Raw genomic sequence first — 22,385 nt, forward strand, 5'->3', positions numbered from 1 at the left:
ATGAGGAATTAAAATGAATGGGGAACCTACTCTTCTACAAGAAAAATGAGCAGAAGGGAAATTTTTATGAAAAGAAGGGATAAATTATCTTGAGAGTGCTGAAAAAAAACAGTAGCTCAAGGGGCTAAGAGTAACATCAAATACTGAAGTGAAGTTCATGATGGGATTAATCACCTCGTATCTAGTAGTTCTCAACTCCATTCTGTTCTGCATACCCTGCTGCAGGTAGATTTTAATTTGACAGGCTTATCTGAAAAATCCCACAGGCCCCTGAAGTAGGAGTTGCCTTTGACTGTTTACTGACAACAATTTCCAAACAAAAGCCAAATAACACAACTAACTCACAGGCAGGTGCTGAGCTATTTAAGGACTCTTCAATGCTCTTTTAGACAGGACAAAGTGATATGGATGTTCTCTTGTGCAGACTCATAGTAGTTTGTAATTTCCTTTAAATCAGATCTGTCACGTTATTATTCACATGCCTGCGCAACTCCCTTCTATGCTCTAAGGTAACAACAGACAGTTTGGAGGGGAGAAAAATCCCAAAAACTTGAGCACAGAACTTTTGCACCTTAGAGGGGGGTGCCATGATTTCCAGTCTTATTTCAAGAGCTGTATGATTCTATCTATCTGTCCTTACTTCTTCTGTTCAGAAGTTTAATACATAGGATATAGTACTGTTACAAGAGCTGGAAGACTGAAGCATGGACAAAAGGAATTATTATTTTACTAAAGAGATCACGAGCAGGCCTCATTCTCCACTTAATTTTGCCTTTTGAAAAGTTCTACTGCAGTTTCAATCTGAGAAGTCTTCGTTTGGTTATGTTCCACATCAGTACTGAGTAAAGCATCTGTATTGCCCAGAAGGTAAGATACTCTAACAGTGACTGCCTTCTAATAGGAGCCTCCATGTTTCACAAATGCCTCGCTAAATTACTAACTCAGTGTGATTTCAGTACGCAAACACCCATCAATTTTGGAACTTTGCAAGCAATCTTAACAACTTAAGTGTGCAGCCTGCAAGTACTTTGGGTTTCACTTGAGTGAGAGGCATTCTTTGGAAAAAGTAACAGTAACTTTCTATTCAAGAACATACTTTTATCATTTTTAAACAGGCTACATTGTGTAACAACACTTACTGCAAGTAAAACTTTAAAGTGCAAGCACTTTTAATACCTAGTTTTTACAGAACTCTGTACAATATTGCAAAATGTTACTAGTACACGCTTGAAGCATGGGGCTTCTTGTCTCTCAACAGAAACTAACAGCTAAGCTGTGAAGCCAGAGTAGTATTTTTGGCTCCTGCTCTTGTTTTCCTATGTTACCTACCAGCACACAAAGCAAGCCTACCTTGATGATGATTTTTTCTTTCAGCTGGGTCGGTGATGGTAGCTGATCTGCACTGGCTTCAATAGGCTTCATTAAAAGCTGATCCCCAAACACCTCCTTGAATACTTTGGCCATGTGTCGCTGCTGTTCCACACTACAGTGCTCTTCAATTGACAGAATGACTGGGTACCTTTCACGGAGAAAACAAAATGTAAATGAAGACAACTCGCCTTTGCTACAACTGGCAAGGCAAGGAAAACAGCATCCTCCTCCACTCCACCCCAGATCAAAAGGTAGCTATGCTATGAATTCTGCACCTTCTCAGCTAAGACCTCCCCTACAACATGAACATTACCTGAGAGACATATTGGTTGTCACTTTCACTTGGTAGTATTTTATTATTTTAAAAAATAATAATAATAATAATTAAGACATACTATTCAGCATTTTAAGTTTCACACTTCAATTTAATAAAAGACAACCCAAGCAAGGAGATGGGAACCCCTTTAGGGTACTTACTGTCTTCCTTAGCAGTAAATCACTACGTAATCCTCAAAACCAAATCTATTAAAGACACACATTTGGCAATAACGAAGGCTACCGGAATGTCATTATTCTCCTAGTACTTCTTGCTCTAGGTTACAGAGAAAATAAGTTTAGGAATATCTAAGCATATGAAAACAGACTTAAGGAAAATAAATTAAAGCTTACTCAGATGCAACAAAGGCATGATCTTTGATTGCCTGCACTACATCATCAAATTTGATCTTTGTTGTCCGTGTCCATCCATGGTAAATGATGGGTTTTCCATCAGGACCATCCCAGCAATCCACTATGAAAGACAAGCAGTGGAAAAAGGAAGAGACCAAGCAGTTATTTAAGTAACTCTAGGAGAAAGAATATATCCAAATCTTCAGCAATCCACATACTAAGTCATAGACTTTAATGTTCTAATAATATATTCTATTAGATGAGTTTATAGCTCTCCGAGAAGAAATTAAATCCACTTAAGTAAAAGCAATACAAATAAAATAAAATATAAAAAATTTCCAAAAGCTTTATCATGTGGAAATATGGGAATAAGGAATTTGGGCAGCTATATTGCCAGTCTACTAGCTTACAACAATTTTCCAGGGATAATTACACTCCAACAAGTGGCAAGTTGACAGCTTATCTCTTTGCTGATTTTAACCCTGAAACTCTTAATTTGAGATACATTTTGCATTAGCCAACTTGAACAGACAGTAGCAACTAGTTTTATGGAGGAACCAGTGAAGTAACATGAAATTAAAGTCAAACTTTTCAACAAGGTACACAAAGCACAGGGATGAAGACGCAGACACAGTCTGTGGAAAACAAACGCATAAACACATCAACTGATTTAAAAACAAGTTAAACAGGATGACAAATGGCACCAAATTACAAAAATCTCTGTGTCTTAGGCTTCTCTGTATTACAATGAAAGCAAATTATCTATCTATGCTATACAAGTAATTCCAGTTTAAGTCTTATACTTTCATATAGTTGAATTTTTGCTGTACAGTGCAATGAGATTTAGAAAGACCTTCTTAAAATTCCAAGGGAACAAGAATCAAAGCAAGCGAACAGGGCAATAGTGAGGCATAAGAAAAACAATTTAGGGAATAAGTGTTTTTATATGACTAACTTCAGAAAACAAACTAGTTCTTGATTTCGGTTCTTTTTTCTTTCTTAATAAACAGGGGAAACTCCGCTTATATGAACAGCATGTTACAAACCACTCCACAGACTCTTTACTCACACTCAATACATCGACATCCCATTCTAAGGCACCTGATGTAAGCTTCTGTGGAAGATTCACTTCGAAGCTGGTCTCCTGTCAGATATCTAAGGAATAAAGGAAATCATAAAAGACAAGCAGCCCATTTCAACCATTTCCCACTCACTCATTGGGCGACATTTTTTCTCCTGTCATGGAAAATGGATGTTGATTCTTTTTTTATCACTTCTCTTTTTTTTTTTAACTTGCAATGGACGAACTGGACTTTGCTGAACCTGATGCAATCAGACTTTTGAATGAACCAAATTAGAGGAGGTTAAAGGCTCGACCTAAACATCAGCCAACTCTGACTGACATATTTCTGCAGAGACAATCATGAGCTTTGAAACATACCTAAACCGCGTCACGCTGAGGCATAACCACGCTGGAGGGATGTGGAGGGTATTTAGAGTAGTAACACATCCTATACTTCAAAATAGACCTACAAACTATATCCATATCCACTTTCTTTCATTTCCTGCAATATTTTATTTCACAGAATCACAGAATGGTTGGGGTTGGAATGGACCTCTGGAGGCCAACTAGTACAACCCCCCCCCAACTAAAGCAGGTTCATCTAGAGCAAGTATTCCCAAAGCATTATTTGTTCACCACTCCTCCCTCTCTTCACACTTCCTTTTCATTACAATGCCAGATGAGCAAATCCTCTTCATTTGAAGATGGTTCAAACTCATCATCACATAGGCCTGTATTTGGGCTGAAAAGCATACCACAGATTGCCAAGGAAAAGGGCTAGATACCTTCAACACAAACTACAGAAGTCAGCAGCTACATTACTAAGCATAAAATTCTAAAACCAGTAACAACAAAAATAAAGTCCCCAGGCCTTCAAAGTTCTGGCTGTAAAATAAACTCAAAATAACAAAGAAGTGCATGGATAGCAAATTGCACTCTTCCTCAGGCACCTCTGTCTGCTCTAATCCTCATCATCCTGGCAAAGTCCATGAACAGCCAAGTCCTGATCACTAGATGTGCTAATTTAAGGTCTCCATATCCCTTTCCTTTTCTGCTCAGGACCAAATCTTTCCCGCTTTGTGACACCATAAACTGTCAGAGTATCTATCAGTGGTGCACATCATTGCCTCCTTTCCCAAGAAAACAAATCCACTGCCCTTCAGATCACACTAACAGTATGGGACTTTGCCACAGGACAAGTGGGGTTCTCGCAGCATTCTTCTGTTCAGGTACAGTTAATGCTGACACTAGCTCAACAAGGCTGGTTTTGCTTAGAAAAAATGGAAGCTCCTTCAATAACTTTACTTTCTGAAAGCAGAGTCTGGAACTCTGCTCAACTCAAGACCTCTTTATTTTTATAACAGGATTCAGGGTTTGGGTTTTCTGTCAGCTGAGTTCAGTTTTATCTCAAAACCTCTAAGATCTTAAGAGAAATGGAAAAGACATCCCACAAACTGTATTTGCCACATTTACATCATGCTTTAGGAAGGTTTCATACATCCACGCAGTATATTTCTGGCATAATTTACTTTCTCCTAACTTGGGCTAGGTCTGTGTGAACAGGGATAGACAATGGGACTTTTGGTAACTTACGTGTTATGAGAGGAAGAAATCCAGTAGTGGGACAAAGGATTATTCATGTCCTGTGCATCTATTGAATCATATTTCTCATCCCAAATACTGTTTTCTTTTGCAAAAAGGTAAGTGAGGAACTACAATACAAAGACAGAGACTGAATCTAAACATTTTTACAATACAAGCCTAAAAGAAACCCAGCAATGTAGCAAGAGAAGCCTAGAGGATCTGCCATCCAATTAACAAAGTAGGAACAAGCACTGAAAGAAGAAAGTCCACAAGGAACTACTAGAAAGTATCATTACCTTACCTCATCAACAAAGAGAAAGGGTTCAGCAGTTTCTCTCATAGTGTCATCAATAAATTTCGTCATTCGTTCTCGGACTTTACTGAGATCTTGTGCCCAAGATTCCTTGAGATAACAATAGAGTAGGGAAAAAAAATGAGAAATAGTGTTAATCTATATAAAATCAAATAAGGAACAGAGAGACCTACAGATGTGATTTACTTCTTCCTCATCTGTCTAGTTTACTGCCAATGTATTTTATTGTACCCACATATCTTACGTGTTTCCTCTGTGAAGTCTGAGGGGGAAAAAGAAGATCTCCATCTAAGTACCTTTACACAGTTTGGAGGTCCACAAGACACATACTACACATGTACACATACGCATGCACACACGGAGAAAAAAGCTGCCCTCCTTGAACAATATGCTTTAACTATAATTTGTCTCATTTCTAACTGCAATCTGAACACCCTTTTAACATAGTGAAATAGGGAGAAAAAAAAGAGTAGAAAGCTTATACAGGAAGTGTAGGTCTCACTTTTCAATCATATTTGCAAATCTGGAGCTTAGCAGCACCTAGCAAATATTGCACAATTTTTTCCCATTATGTCTGTGCTAAATGATATTACAGAAGACCATAAGGACATGGTTCCAGTTCCTGCCTCCATCCTTATCTGCTTGCTGGTGTAGGACATCAAACTGGCTCCATTCAATAGAAAATTACCTTTGACTCGAATGCATGCAGCTTTTTATGTAAGAGCTGCTAAAATGCAGCCACAACCAAGGCATTACCCCAGATGTACCTATGATGACACCTGTAACTAGGTCAGGCTATCAGGTTTGACATACATCCAGTGTTTATTTCTAACCTTGCCTGTTTATCTACATGACTAAATGGAGACCTATTAAAACCTTATTTACTTTGGCCTTCCTCTCACCCTCTGGGGCACCTTCAGAGCCTTTATACAGATGAAAAATAATAGTTCCTGTGAATTTCAATGGCAAAAAAGGAGAAGTCTTTCCAAGGCCTAGTATCCCAGCTGACATCAATCATATTCTATAACATGTCACATTCCTTTTTAATGATCATAGAATTCTCTGAAAGAACCTCAAGAAAAAACTCAGAATTTATGCAACCTTCTCACCTGCTGCTCATGTAGCAGGAATCTCTGAAAGTCATGGAGATGAACTGCTGAAGCATCTGGACGGTCAGTATTTCTAAAAAAAAAAAATATTTATATATATAAAAGAAAGGGAAAGTGTGAAGCTAAAGAAATAAGACAGCAAGTATCATCAGATGTTATAGCAGAACATAACATGGATTTGTATCTTGGATTTACAGTATAAACGTGCTGCCACCACCAAGAAACTTGTTATGACTCCAATGGAATTTAGATTAGTCTTGTAATACTGTATTATTTAATTACTGTATTTTGAGCCTTTAAAATAAAGCCTCCTGGATTCTTGATGTACTTTTGATAGTGATTCATTGGGAAAAGTACCAAATCTGTGCTCACTGCTTTGTAGCAAATGAGCAGCATTCACTTGGCAGGGGTGTTGTTAAGTTTAGTTGAGGCATATGGAGACACTGTTCTTTTAAATTATCATAGAGCCGCACTTCCACAAATAACTCCTTCCATGTATTATTCGGCTCATCTACTGTGGTAGATCAAAGCCTCCTGAAAAAGGAGGCAAGATGTAGCTGCACCAAGAAAAAGCGGCACGACCGCTTTCCCTTTTGTAGGACACAAAAGCCGCATCATCTGGTACCAATAAGGTATTTATAACCTACCCATCCTTCATAAATCTGTGCTTATAAGCAGTCTCACCAAGTTTAATTCATATGACACGACCAAGGACTAAAGAAATAAAAACTTTGCTCTGAGGGTACTGTGTAAGTAACTTCTGTAATCTGTTAGTGTAATATTCAAAACCAAGATAAACTGGTTTGATTCAGTCAAAATGTTAGCAATGCCTCTGACATCCTTTTTCACACTGTACACATCTTAAATTTTCAAGTTCACCAAGACAAAGATGCAGAAACTGTTACTATCAGCATTCTGCTCAAGTCCAGGCAAAGCCTGTGCACCACACCACCCTCCAGACTGAGGTTAAAATTTCTCCATCAAATTGTCCTTTCATAGTTCTGTTCAGCTCTTAGTGAAATCAGACAGGCAAATTCACTCATTCAAGTCCAAACCCCTTCTGTAGTCAGAAAGTAAAAACCATTTATCAAGTTATATTCAGGACTTATTTCCATGGTAAGTTCAGCTTTCTGAATGCAAAAAGACATACAATTTCTTTTCACTTACAAAAGCATCAAAACAAATAAAGAGTGATGTAATTAAAAAGCAATGCTGCAGCACTACAACCATATGGAAATGTGGAAAAATAATACAAATGAAGAATCTCACCCAAGAATGAACACAGAGGAATCCTTTTTGAATTCATCAAGAATCTTAAACAAAACAAAACAAAAACAAACAAAAAACACAAAAAAGGGAGACAAGATAAATAATAAAAGAATATGCAGTTTTCTAATTCCACCTAACAATGTCCATTGGTTTGGCAAGGGGAAATAGATAGGCCTGTCTGCTCTAGAGAACCTGCATACAAGTTGGCAAGACACATTTTTAATTAAAAGCCTAAGAAAAAAAACATACTGCCAAGGCTGGCAACTGCACTTCAGGCCTTTCAGTGTGAACACTCACAATTCTCAGGCAAAAACCTTGCTATTGATAATGTATATTATAAACACAACTAATCAAGTTTCTGGGGAGCTTTCATTGTTTGATAACGCAGAAAAACTGGAATTACATATCATCCATCATATTTATTCATTGAAATATAAAACCTAAATTGCTTTCAGCTTGGCACAGCATACTTACAGATCGCAGGAAACTTATCAACCACCCCATAGCAGTGTTTAGCAAACGAAGGAGTTTCTTTGAAATGATCCACAAGGGCCAATAACAGAAGTTTAAGTCAGATAACCTCCTTATTCTGTGTTTTACTCTTGAACTTTCTGCTCAAGCTAATTAACTAGACCATCCCAGCCAAAAATAAAACCCTGTCAGTAAGTTGAGATTCTTCATTACTTCAATTTCAGCATCACTTAAACGGCACAAGAAAGCTCTATTGCAAAGCTCTATTGCCAAATGAAACAGCACTGACTTCGACTATTGAAGCTTCTATTTTAGCAACTGCAAGTTGAATCAACAATAAGCACATCGTCAACAAAGACATTTACGCAGGTAATTTCAGATTACGTGTTTTCACACATGTTTAAAGGGTTCCTAACTTTCAGACTCACTAAAAGTATGTAGTTTCCACCAGGTTCATGAATCTGGGCAGTGAATACGTGGAAACAGTAGTCAGGCAGTTTCCCATATATATTAGCCAAAATGTAACTCCACTGCATTCATGCCTCCCAAGGACTGCCTGATACATGCCTTGTAATGGACTCACCACCAGTAATCTCCAAGCATAAGAGATGATGAGAACAACAGCTATTATTTGATGGCCAGGATACATGCCTGTGATTTACAGAATGTTTTTAGCGATAAAAAGATTAATACAAATATCAAAAAGACTTGGTCCTATCTGCAAAGAGATCAGGCAAGCCTAAAAGACATTCTACATCCTGAACAAACTCACAAGAAAAGTTCTTCCTAGAAACCCCGCTATATCTGTGCATATCTCTACTACCAACACATAAGAAGCAACATGAATGACTTATTCATCTTCTTCAACCAATTGCTGATGGTGACTGTTATCTACACAAGTACAGTACTACACCCTTTTTCTGTTACAAGAATGAGGAAAAAAGAAAATTAGTAAAAAACAAAACCAACAAAAAAATCAGCATTCACTCTTTATTCTGATCAAGCAGTTTAACAGTATGAAGACTACTTATGAAAAAGCTTACCGATTTCTGTTGTTCAAACATGATTTTCTTGTAGAACAAATGAAATTGTTCAAAACTAAGCTCTTCCTTGTGAGCACCTATCTCCTACAACAGAAAGTACCACACAGTGAATTTAGAATTCCCCGAACTGCATCTGCACAGCACACAAATCACTCTTACCCCAGCTGCCACCCTCTGACGCATTCTGTTCTACTCCAACTTCATTTGTTTTAACCACTTGGGATTTTTTAAATGTATTTATTTTTTAAACAATACAAACAATTAAACAGATTCTTGGTTTGTGACATAGTGCTCCTAGCCCACATCTTTGGCCTTGCATTTTGCACCCTGACTCCACTTCCACCATGTTACTGGGAGTGAAGTAGTGCCTCATTTAGTCATTGTTAGCTGGAGCAACAGAAGCAAGACTGTATGTTTTAAGGGTGGAGAGTTTGAAAGCAGGAAAAGGTGGGGATATTTAAAATTCCTGTAGTAATGGAAACAACCTTCAGAAGTTATTAATGTTAGCACAGGTTGGAGTGAAGAGGTTATTACTTGACCATATTGCCAAAAAATTTTTTTATTATATATGAATTTTATCTTAAACATAGTACAGCTTCCTATGCACCTGCACAGTATCAGCACTGGGGCTCAAAACCCAATGCTGGCTCTGGTCAACCATACAATGAAAAGGAACATTTACGTCTATGTTTTCTTATAGCCCTCAACACAGGCAAAGCCATGCTGAGAAATTAACTGACATAATTTATGTAACTGTACATGCTAAGAAGCAAAAATATAGGCAGTATCCTGAAAAGAAGTAACACCTATCAGATAATACCAAACAGATAAAAGTTATCAGGTAATTACCGCAAATTTATCCTTCAAGAACTTCATGCTGCTCACTTTGAAGTTTACTTGGGGAAGTACAGTTTTCAGCTCTCTAAGACTGATACTGTGGAAGAAAAGAAGAAGAAGAAAAAAAAGATAGCAAAAATGCCACAGTTTGCTATCTCTAGTCAGCTACTAATATATTTTCCATTAACACAAAAATGTGACTATTGAAACATTTTGCGTAGGGCTCATTTCGCATAACATAATCCCTATAAACATCACACCTACATGTCAGCAAGCTAGACTTGTTTTCTAGTTGGTGGGGAGAAATAGGCACTTCAATTAATCTGGGCATCCATATTAGGATGAAGAGAGCCACGCTGCAAAGACACCCATTTCTCTCCATCAATAATTAATCAGATCTAGATGATCAGCTCAAATATAGGTGTTTACACATGGTCAGATGAATTGCAGCCTTTTTTCCATTGTTCCAGTCCCACTGGAATACAGACACAGAAAACATTATACAAAGGATATAACAAACTGATGAGCAGAAACAGAAAATGAAAAGCTCCAGTTTTCATTACCATTATAACCTTCTTCTCCAGCTGTTACTCACTTGGACAGTAAAACTGATTTACAGGAGCAAGACTCTCCCCTTCTGCAACATCCGAACATGACCCCATCCTCCTCTCACAACCAAGTTTTCCCAGAAAGGACTGCCTTCCAGGTCCATTTACACAGACCTGCTGATCCTTCAGAATGTCAAGTAATATACCAGTAACATTTCGAAAACCAAAGTTTTCTAGATAACAGCAAGACCTTTCAAATAAGACATACTTATTCCAAATTTTAAGCAACGCAGTGCTTACATACACCAAATACTCACAAAGATAAATTTATTAATCACTGCAACACCTTCTGGCCACAAATACTTTCTGGCCATACATCAAATCACGTATGATGTATACATCAAACTTCTTCTGTTGAAGTAATACTGTGTATTACAAACAAGCCTGTGAATAGCTTATGTCAAAAACCTCAGTTTCCTTCATATCTTTCAGTTTTCTCATCAACCTCAGATTGTATTCCAGTGCCCTAGGTGTTGCTGCCATAGCATCCTTCACTGCAGATTCAGAGCAGCTGACAATATTTACTGTGCTTATGATCAACATGGAAATAGGAGGTTGGGGAATGCCGCTATAACTCCTTATGAACAGAAGGGTGATTTCTAAAGGAGCTGTGTGTCCAAATGCTTTAAATGCCCATAAGTACAGGTGAGCTGATCTAACAGCTCACTGCTGTTACAAGTAGCAACCCTAAACTCCCCTCCTTGTGCCCCACTCCGTTTTCCTGTTGCTATGGTCCCGCTGCTTCCATAGGCCAGCTGTGATGCTTGTTAAACCTTTTGATAACCTGTTTCAACTTGCTATGCAAGCAGAAAACTCTGTGGCTGACAGAGCTAGAACAAGTTTCTCACTGGCTTCACAAGGTCACCTCATGCCCATATCAGCATTATAGCCAGAATAGGAAAAGGGGCAGGAGTGCCTGACTAGCAGCATGTAGAGGTGGTAGAGGAAATCAGATTTCATCCATTGAGCAGCACCAAGCTGGTACACCAATTCAGCCATCTCCTGTAGCTCCATTTCAGTCACCTGCTATTCAGCTTGTCTTTGGATAGCAAAGAATGGAAATGAGGTTTCACGTTCCAGGACAGAGTCTCAAACTGGGTATTCTGGGTAGGCACAGATGTGAGGTCTCAATGAGAAAGGTGCAGCATTACAGTGGGACATGTGAAGGGTACAGGGACAAGTCAGAGTGGAAGATGAGAGAAATCCCTGGCAGCAAAAAAGGAAGTGGGGAAAAGTCAAGAGAATGCAGACACAAGATCCATGGGTCCTACTGCCAATGCCCACTAAACATTAATGCGATACCAACAGTAGCCAAGAAAACAAGGCTAGGGTACTTTGTCTTGACCTAAAGTGCAGTTCATAAGCCATTAACTCTCTGCAAACACAGGTTCAGAACAGAGCCACTTAAAAGCAACCAAAGCAATCAGCACCTAGACAAAAGTAACACTTCCATTCTACGGTGTCCATACAAGCAGTTAACCTGGGAGATATTCTCATCTCCATTGTGTAGAGAGGGAAAGAAGCAAAGCAAGAAGGAACTTAGCCAAAGTCCATGCCAAAGCCAGATTAGAACTCCGGAAATTCCTGGCCTTCCACCTTGTCGCCAGACCTCTGGAGAAAAAACACTACTTTTAGGAGCAAGAATAAGCATTCCATTTGTAGCCTAAACACCAAGCACAAGCAATTTCCTCTGGCCAGGCAAATGCAAGCCAAAACAAAGAGCTGGGACTTCATTACCACTGGGAAAAACTCAACCTGTGAAACATGACTTGCCTGGAAGCCTAACCTTTACAATTAACCTCCCTAGAAACTGCAACACTAAACACAATGAAACTCAGTCCAAACCCCTTTCCTGAATTTTTTTAAAAGCATGAATCATCTATCAAGAAAACAAAAAACTGCTCTCTCCACAGTGCAAGTCCCCTTGATCTTAACCAGCCTGCCTTGTAGTGATAGAACAACCCTAAAGCAAGAAAAGAAACCTCTTCAGCAGATATATACTGTCAAGCCACAGCTTCTCTATCCCAACATTTGCTTTTGCTTCGTGTTCCCCAACATATCCCCACTGCAGGGCTAGTTTTTCTAAATACATCAGGAGGTATAAGCCAACATCCACTAAAGGATGGTACTTTTCCCTTCACGACACTACCACGTTAGGAAACGCTGTTTTGAAATGGTGTCTGCCCACACTGAGGCCAGCTGCACAACGTCACAGGCTATCTATCTGCAGAACGGCACTATTTCCTGCAATAACACAGTCTCATTCACACAATAAGACACAATCTTTAGGGAAAGGCCTATATCAGAGGAAACGCATGTACTTTTCTACACTGAATTGCACCTTAGAATAAAACACAAGCCAGACAAAGAGCAAAATCATGGTAAATAATAGACATGGGGAAGAGGTGTAACATTCTTCTCAGTGTCACATGACTTCTGGCAACTCTAAGGAGAGGTATGCAGCTGAAATCATTTAAAAAAAAAAAAAAAGTCTGCTCTGCTGTACAAAAGCTACAAACCCACATCACACACAGACCTGAAATAAACTGCTAAAAACCATACAAAGCTACACAGCACACTGGGAGCTACAACCCTACAACTTCTTTCATGAAAAGTACCAGGTCAGAGATGATTCTTTGGCTTTGGTCTATTTGAATATGCACCAAAGAGACAAGCCCACGTAGCCAGGCCAATCACTCAAGAAAAAAAAATGTTTGCCCTTACTCCAAACCATTAACTTTGCTTCTTTCTATATCTATCCTCAACATATCTTCCGTTTCCCACTGTGAAAGCAACTCTTTCATATGGTATTACCCTGTCATACCATTAGTCCTCCTCCTCCTTTCCTCTAATATCCTCAGGTATCTCCGTTATCTCCTCTTCCTCTTAATATTCTGCTCTGTCCTCCTGACTGAATCAAGGGAGGGCTAATCATTTCTGCCCCGGATCTTTAGCAGCCCATGTTGAATCCTGCTTATGCAGCTTCATTGTTACAAATGCCCAAATAAGCTTTTAAAAGCTGATTCTGGTCTGTCTACATCAGAGTGTAGTCCAATGCAAACACGCTTCAGCCATGAAGGAAGAACTGGTGGCACAGCTGCACAAGAAAGCTCACAGCGGGTTATGCAGTCCAAGCTGCTGGGCTCGAGCTGGGCTATGAAAGGGCGAAGAAATCTATAAAGCAAACAACCCTGCACACAAACATAAGCATATACAAAGCAAACATACCTGCACAGCTCTACGCAAAGACTGGAAGAAGACAACTCCCTTTCTTCATTCTGGCAGGGTAATAGTAGGCTAAAAGCAAAACTACTTATTTGTCATCATTTGCTTCCTCATTATACCATGTACATGAACATAAGTGAGTGCCATGAACATGTTGCGTTTAGCAAAAGACAAGTTCTTAAAGCAAGAGCAAATGCCATTTTCAGAGTTCTCATATTTCACATCTTGGATGTATAATTATTTATTTATTTTCATTCCACATTAGAATCTGCAACAGAAGTTTGATAAAACCAAACTGAACAAAGAGACAGCTTCTTACCTGTTTCTTCTAGTTTGATCAACAGAATAGATCTGCTTTCTCAGCCAGCTTGTGGAAAAGAGGGGGAAAAAAAAACAAAAAACGTTTAATCTAAGAATTATAAAGAAAACACAACCAATTAAATATCAAAATCCATAGATGAAATTCAACAGAAATATTTAAAAGATACATCTCTTAATAATGCAAAAACATTTCCAGTGCAGCACCTAAAGACTCAGCCAGTTTTATAATTGTATTTGTAAATACATACTTTTCTGCTGCTTAATACTGCATTTTAAAGCCACATAAACAACACAGGAAGGGGAAGGGTGGGCAGGACAGAAAAGAACAAGCAAACAGAAGCTGTAAAAATGTAAGTGGATAAGGCAAGCCAAAATTTCAGCTAATCTAAACTAGAGTAACTCCATCAAGTCAACAATTTATGCCAGCTGAGGCTGCTGGCTCAAATTTATTAGACGCATAAAAATTAAAAACTAGGGCAGAGAAAGAGAGGTTCAGAGAATTTTAAAGACATTCCTCATTAGAGTGTATGCCAGTTTTAGGTGCACAGCAAAATAGTATCAGCAGCATTAATAGTAAATGTGTACACACACACAACTTTGATCTAAAGGATGAGCACAGCAAGTCATTATTAAGTTTATTCTCAGTCTCTACAGGAATCACTCTGCTGCACAAACATAGCCTGGAATCCAGGAGCACTCTGTATAGGAGCTTGCTGCAATACCATACAATAGACAAGAATAATTTCTCCCCAAGTAGGTAAAGACAACATCCGTGTCAAAGCCACAGTTTTGTCAAGTAGCAAGCAATGACACAGTATGTCTTCACAGCAGGTAACAGCAGTGACCGCAAACAAAAATGTCAGCTATGATGAGAAGCAATCAGGTACAGAGGCAGCATCAAAAGCTAATCAACTAAACTGGCATTCTGAGTATCAGCAGTTTTGTGTGCAACATCCTCAGAAGCATTAAGCATGCAGTTGCACCATAATATGGCTGGCTGCTAAAAAGTAATCCTTAAAAATGTTTATTTTCAGCCTGGCTCTCTGAGTCAGTTGATCACATTGCCATACAATGCAATGGGTCCAATAAAAAGCAGAAACCACAAAAGCATGCATTGGAATTATTGGGACACAGGACACATGGACACCTACTACAGCCACCCTGCTGTAACTACATAAGGCATACAAATTTTCCAGGAAGTCAACACATACTTGCAACAGACATTCTTGTGATCGCATTAAAAGAGTGTTGGTTTGTTTTGGTATACAGAACAGGGTAAATTGCAAGTCCGCATTAGTGGATGCAGCAGAGTACAATACCAGAACATGTATATAGCAAAACAGACATGGAGAATTTTCATATGAGCTTTCTGTATCACACACTAACTGGAGAGTAGTTGTTCATAAGGTAACTGGCAGGCACCACTTGTTGCACCTTCAAAAATTTCTTTCAGATTTTCCACTTTCAATTCAAAAACAAATGTTAAGTCTCACAAAGATAAAATATGTCTATATACCTCTCTGTGATTGCAGGTGTGGGAGCGCTCATGACCTCTTGATACAAGATATTCAAGCCACACAACCATTTATCGGCATCATCTTTAGAGTCAGCTGGAAAAAAAAATACTATGAGAAATATCAAAACAAAATCACCACAAAACCAAGACATAATTTGTGATGTTTAGATAAACCCTAGCATACAAAGCTGCCAATTAACCTTTCTCTTTGATAAATCTCATTGAATAGCTTCATGTTGCTAATAAGAAACTGCATGGATCTGGGGGTGGGAGGGTCAATTCTGAAAGTTCTGTGAAAAAATACCTCTTGTTCAAAGTCTGCTTATCAGGGCAGGCAAATTTCAACATCTCAGCAGAAAAAACATAGAACTACTGCTGACCTCCTGTAAGTAACACAATCAAATTCACTTTCTTATCTTCTATCTCCAAAGTGGCAAAAACCCAGGGACCTACATCTCAAGCAACTTGAAGCACATAAGCCAAGAACTCGTTATAGCATAAAACTAGCTCATTATATTCCAAGCAACTACAAGAAAATTGTGAAGTACTGGCTTTTGATGGACATAAGCACCTCCTTTCTCTCCGGATTAGACTTACGCAAGAGGAACAGAAAGGGAGCAATGTACAAAACTGGTGTAGCTCATATAGAACGCATTTCAATAGAAGTTAAAAAAAGGTCTAAAATTCCTTACACGGCTTACACTAGAAGCCAGGTACATCTTCCTCCCAACATTAAAAACTGGTTTATCATTGTCTTGGTTTGTTTTAATTGTAGTTTGCCTTTCCATTTCCCAGACCAGTAGAGTCCTCCACATTATTTAACATGATCACATTTGCTAATGCTTCGACCCAACAGAAGCAAGATGATGAACTGTGTGCTGGGATAGGCTTCCTTCCCTACGGAATACAGTTAAGCTGAAACCAATTCTGTGGGCCTCGGATGAGATGCTATCATTACAGCCTTCAGTTGGGCAAAGTCCATTTGCTTTAGCATGCTGGTTCTGAAATTTCATGATGGCATTCTTCATTTAAACTAGTCTTGAAAAATTATTTTCACACAGGAGCTGTAATCTGTGCAAATTCTTTTAACTGCCTTCAAAGCAAAACAGTTTCTCAAAAGGTGAAGATTACATTTTATTTAAACACACTTTCAAACAATGCTTTATCCCCCAAGGATGGAGCTAAAACCCAGCCTCAGCTCCCTATGGAAATGTTTTTCAATTAGTTACAATTTCAGAAAGAACACCCACTACCACTGCCAACCAATTATTCTCCCAAGACAATTCTGCCCTTTATGACAGCTACCGTTCCCTTTAAGTAACAATTATTTTATATTGTTTTAAGAAACCACGACCAAGCACTTTAACAAGGAAAAGGATTTCCCCCTTAATTGAAAGTTGTATAATGTTTTTCTGCAGTTCGGCATTACAGCGATATCTCAATGTACTGAGTGTTTTCCAAGTATTGGCAGAACACTGGTTTTGAGAACTGCCATGGAGGAGGGATGGGGGGTGGTTAATGGAAATCAAACTGAAGTACCTGGCACAGCTGCATTTAAGCACAGCTCCTTACTCAAAGTTTTCACAGGCTTCAGCCAACAATGGTAAAACTTTAAATTTGAAGTTAAAAGCGTATAATAATGGATTAGTCACAAGCAGTCTTTAATTTCCAGTGCATCAGACTGCAAAAAAACTTGTCTTCTAGTACTGCAATCTATTAGCAATTAATTCCATTTTTAAAAAAGGTACTGTTAGCACTAAAACAATTACAAACCACTCCTTTTTTTCTCCCTTTAAGATTCTGCAATGAATTTAATGATTTAAATGAACAAGTGTGTTCCTGCACAGGACAGACAAAACTACCACTCCAAATAAGTCATCTGTATGACTCTAAACCAAGGATCCATCACAAACATTTTAGAAAAGAAATCTCTTTGTAAGCTCCACTACTTAGAAACTGTATTCGGACTGCACTGTAAGAATTTATATCCCTTTTCATTTCAAAGTCTTTGGGTTTGCTACCCTGGATAGCCTCACCTGAAATAAGTGCTGCAACCCTTTCAACAGATACAGGATACAACTTCCCTCTGTTTCACATGGATCTCTTAATTTTCAGTTATCATCTTCCAATACTATTTATGGTGCCCTAGTACTTCTTTAGAAGAGGTTTAGTATTATCAGGTGACATGCACACACGTAACCTCAAACTAGAACTTCATTTTTCCAAATTGGCATCTTCCAGTTGCTAGCAGGTGATAGGAAAGTTTCTGTCATGTATCTGTAGTCTAACTCTTTATGGCTATCGTTTCCAAAACAATTTTGGCCAGACTAAAAATTCAAGGGCAATATTCTGGCCACACTGAAGACAACAGCCAATCCTTTACTGACTTTAAAGAGGACAATGTCACCTCTGCTCTTCAGCACCGAAGACCTTACTAGAGAGATTTAACCAGCAAAAGGCTACCTTACTAGAAATGATTGAGCAAATCAGAAACTACACTCAAAATGACACGCTATCTGAAGGCAAAACATTACAAATGCAGCAGCAGTTCACAGACATGAAGGGCCAAGTAAAAGGTCTATCTCCAGATTTTAAACAGCTGGTGCGCTTACTCTGAACTGCAGAAGTCAAAACCACAGTATTCTTTGCATTACTGTTCCATCAATGTATTTGATTTGTTCAATCAGTAGGTTTAAAAGAAGAAAAATGTACCTGCTAAGCTTAAGGTGTTGAGGACAAACTGGGTACCATAAAAAATAGTAAAGCAGTGTTCTTCTCTTTGCTTTGCTTTGCAACGCTCAAAGTCCTTCGAATTCTTTCCTGGGCGAATTTCTTTTATTTCCATCAGATCCACTGAAAGGAAACAACATTCAGTCAGTACAACTGCATTTACGTTCCAGCAGAGCCATAAACAATAAGATGAACAACTCAAAGCATGCATACATATATAAAATAAAAATACACACACATATGTAAAGATCTTTATTGGGCAAGAAAAACAAATTGCACCAGCTTGCAATCCATGAATCCACAACTAAATATATTACTAACAGACAACAGTAGAGAAAGACCAAAAGAAGAAAAATAACCTGTTGTGTTTTTATCATTTCACTATCATTGATTATCCATGAACAGAGTGTATACACATGGGCCTTTTGCGTTACAGAAGACGTCATTTCACAAATGGCATTTACTCTTAAACAAGAAATTTCAATTGCCGTGGCAACTGTTCAGAGACAAAAAAGAAAAGATACAACTTTTAACTTACCCATCTAAAAATTACGCATCAAATCTTAGATAGTCAGCTAACCTTGTCAGCTACTATAGTCACTGGCATTTGTAAGAAAAATATTTAAAGTAGGAATATAAAGTGAAAAGCCAGCCTAATAATGAAAATGTTTGTGAGTTTTCTCCTGGTCAACTCCAAAAAGATCTCGGTCATTTAACATAACTTATTGTATCACTTTCAACTTCCTGCTTTCTACAGAACACAGGTACATACTAAAGCTCAGCAGAGTAGGAACACTGCAGAAGTACACATTTTCAAGTCAACTCCCTTTTTTTATCAAACCATTGCTACATGGCCTGCATAACAGTAGTGAGACAGCACTGAAATAGAAATATGTGCACTCTCAAGATAAGATACTTATTAGAAAACTGAGGAAGTGGTTTTGTTCTGCTTGTGGACCAGACAAATAAACAGTTCTTCCCACTTCTGGACAGTCTTGACTTACAAGCTACAGAATGAAGAGTGAAGAAAAACATTTCAAGGCTGTTCTTGAAATGTGTTTATCAGACTTAGCAAGATCCAAGGAAAAAGCTGAAGGTTTCTTTCCATACATTTAAGAACACTGCAATATAAAACCCCCATTTTAAATGAACACTTCATATGTAACAGAACACAGTAACATAATGAAAAAGCAATGCTGCTGCCAACAGACAGGGAGCTGAACACTGGTTAAACCTTCAGCCTGTGTAGAACTAGGTATCTATGATGCCAGCTCGGAAAGGAGGGAGAGGCAAACAAGGAAGTTCATCAATGAATTCCTGATAATGGAACACTAATTCATCTTGGAATTTCTTATTCTCTGCAAAGTATCCCAGGCCAAACTTACCAAGCAGACACTGCTTTGTCCCAGACATCAAACAACTTACCTTGGCAAAATAGGACCTTAAAGTTAACTAGAACTAACTGTAGGACACAAGCAACTTAAAATATTTTTTCCAAGTGTAATTATATTCAAGACAGGGTTTTAATGTCTCAGCCTCCATGTCTCAGCCACCGTCTCAAACCATGAAAAAACCTCCTACAATCCATGTGTCTTATTGGCCAAGGCCCCTAAATTTAGATGCAAATTTCTAAAATAAATTCATGACTTGACCATAAATGACCAGCAACCAAAAGCTCCCTACTGTTGACTCTGATCCCCTTTACCATCCAGAGTCTCACCTAGATCCCTAGCGGTGTAGCCAAATATCCATCCCAAAATGCCACCATCTGAAAAACACGATCCAACCCCACCAATTCACGTTAATATCAGCAGAGAAGAATCAGGATGCAGAGATAGAAAGTACCCAAATAAAGTGGGAAGGAGGTTGCATGGCTGCAATAAACAGCATGGGACTGCACCATGCTGGCTCATTCTAACCATGGACAAGAGCAACCCCAGTAACCCCTTCTGTTTTCCCTTCACCCAACAAATCCCTGCTGAAAGACACAGTTATAACTTCAAAATGAAGCACACCTTTCATTTCAGACTCCTATAAGTCCACACATGTGAACACCGCACCACAAAGACCCATGCAAAATATAAGCTATAAGCAGCGATAAAACAGATTTCACAACCTGCACTGCTGTTATTTCAAGTGGCTCTTACCTCATACTGACCTCTGAAACAAAAACACAAACTTACTCAATGTCTCACTACAGTTCTTTTCCTTGCATTACAACTTTTCAACGCTACCATCCCATTCTACTGTATGAACGTATGAGCATATACATACAGCCACAAAGATTTTTGTATGCACAGGTTTCACACTGTTATAACCATATTATTGTTTCTCCAACTGGTCTTTGAAAAAGAGATTAGTATACCCTAGTTGCTAAAAATTCACTAAACAGAGGAACGATTCAGGAAGAGAACACATTTTGGAAAAAAATAAAAAAAGACAAAAAAAAGAGAGAGAGAAAATATTTATATAAACCCCCTCAATTTCACAATTTACATTCCTATACTTCTGAGGCAACATATTATGTATCCTACAAAATTCTGGCAAGATATCATTACATTTACTTAAATAACATATGAAGCAGATGTACAAAACACAAGTTTTATTAAACATTCTTTAGACTTTTACAAAAAGATATAATACATGTCATGGTTTCAGAAAATGAATAGAAATTACCTGCATATATTTTAATGACCATTATATACCGTAATTATGATGTATTACTCTGTATTATTGAAAGAAAAGCCAAGGCAGAAAATCAGAGGTTGGGAAAGAGAGATATGCACAGCAAGCATAAATTTTGGTCTTACACTAAGCTCTGCTACCTCCCCAGGCGGCCTGGAGTCACCTGGCACCCTCCACATAATGCCCCCTAAGTCCAGGATGGATGATCCCAACTGAACTGGGAAAGGAACAGGCCAGGAAAAACTGCAACATGTTTCAGACTCAAATCAGTAGATTAACCGTACCAATTTAGCTGTTACACAGTTAACTTTTTATAGCACAATCTGTCACTGAACAATTAAAATGTAACTTTATGCCTGTACCAGAACTACCTGCACAGCACCTAGGACACTCTTTTATCTTCCTAGTGCATTTAAGTACTAGAGCCTTCCTTCTTCCTAATCCCATGTCCAAACTGCAGAGCTGTATCCTCACCTGGCTTCACATTCCTGGGACCTGATACACCTGAAAAAAGCACAGACCTGGACATATGCAGCTTGCAGGGTCAGATCAGGTCCGACATGCTTGCAGGTGTGATTCCCATAAAATAGTGCAAGATTCATTCATTTCCCAAGGAAATATAAATCAAAGTATGCCCTGTAGAGAAGTTGACTCACACCCAGCAAGACAATAAGGACATTCCCAATGTACTCGGTCCCCAGCCAAATAGTTTAGAAGTCTAGTGCCACTCTGAAACCCCTACAGTACTAGTTTACATTTCATTCATTCTCTTATGTGGTTATTTCTACAGGTTAAAAGGGGCTCCTTGGCAGCCTCATCAGTCAGCTATTGATGTGACAACTCCCTCAAGCAGCTCTTTAACAAGACTGGACTCCAAGGCACGTTCAATTACCATCCTGTCTCAGGCTCTGATCTGGGCATGCAGTATTTGTGGCAGTTCAGAGCCTGAAGCTGCTCAACTTCAGCTCCTGCTGTTGTGTGTTGTTCAGCAAATCAGTTAATTCAATGGATCATTACACTACTACATAGCTACTTTCCAAAGACTGCACAGATTAATTGCTCAGTGCCTTCCTGAGCGTCTGCTAGAGCTCTTTACTGCCATAAACTTAACAATAAACTTTTGATCCTTGACACCTCCACTGATCTCCATTCAAATGACCTGGCAGTAGTGATCACATTTAGTCACACACTTACAAACTATGAATTGCTGTGACCTGTCCTTCAGTTACACTTAGAGGCAGACAGTAAAACAGAACTTGGATTCTACTACAGCAGGTGCCATGCAAGCTCAGCAGAAGACAAGACATAAGGTAAGCACAGGGAGAAAATGATGTGAACAGGAGAACTGGGGGCGGGGCACGAATGATAGTGGATGACTGTGATCAAAAAAAAAAAAAAACAAAAACCCACGCAACACCACTGTGCTCCTCATTCCAGAAGTGAGTAAACCAGCACTGGTATTCAAAGGGGTAAGTTCTGTCTCCGTCCACCCCTGTGCTCAAGCAACACCCACCTGTGGTTGGCAGCACAACCACTCAACACCCAGACAGGCAGTTGGGTGAGGGAATGGC

At 38.8% G+C, this 22,385-nt stretch overlaps 1 protein-coding gene across 1 annotated transcript in view; it reads right to left on the reverse strand.

Annotated features, from left to right (window-relative positions):
- Window positions 1-22,385, reverse strand: part of PLCG2 (phospholipase C gamma 2) — a 66,054-nt gene that overhangs the window by 25,967 nt on the left and 17,702 nt on the right. Inside the window, exons 3-14 of the mRNA XM_040615040.1 lie at window positions 18,112-18,252; window positions 15,400-15,493; window positions 13,882-13,929; window positions 9,742-9,826; window positions 8,893-8,976; window positions 7,379-7,422; window positions 6,110-6,182; window positions 4,989-5,090; window positions 4,697-4,815; window positions 3,110-3,195; window positions 2,041-2,161; window positions 1,351-1,519 (exon numbers count right to left, since the gene is read on the reverse strand). Coding sequence (XP_040470974.1) covers window positions 1,351-1,519; window positions 2,041-2,161; window positions 3,110-3,195; window positions 4,697-4,815; window positions 4,989-5,090; window positions 6,110-6,182; window positions 7,379-7,422; window positions 8,893-8,976; window positions 9,742-9,826; window positions 13,882-13,929; window positions 15,400-15,493; window positions 18,112-18,252 — 1,166 coding nt within the window. The remainder of the gene's footprint in view (window positions 1-1,350; window positions 1,520-2,040; window positions 2,162-3,109; window positions 3,196-4,696; window positions 4,816-4,988; window positions 5,091-6,109; window positions 6,183-7,378; window positions 7,423-8,892; window positions 8,977-9,741; window positions 9,827-13,881; window positions 13,930-15,399; window positions 15,494-18,111; window positions 18,253-22,385) is intronic.

This window comes from Falco naumanni, chromosome 15 (assembly GCF_017639655.2).
Source record: "Falco naumanni isolate bFalNau1 chromosome 15, bFalNau1.pat, whole genome shotgun sequence".
In the NCBI taxonomy this organism is placed as follows: domain Eukaryota; kingdom Metazoa; phylum Chordata; class Aves; order Falconiformes; family Falconidae; genus Falco; species Falco naumanni.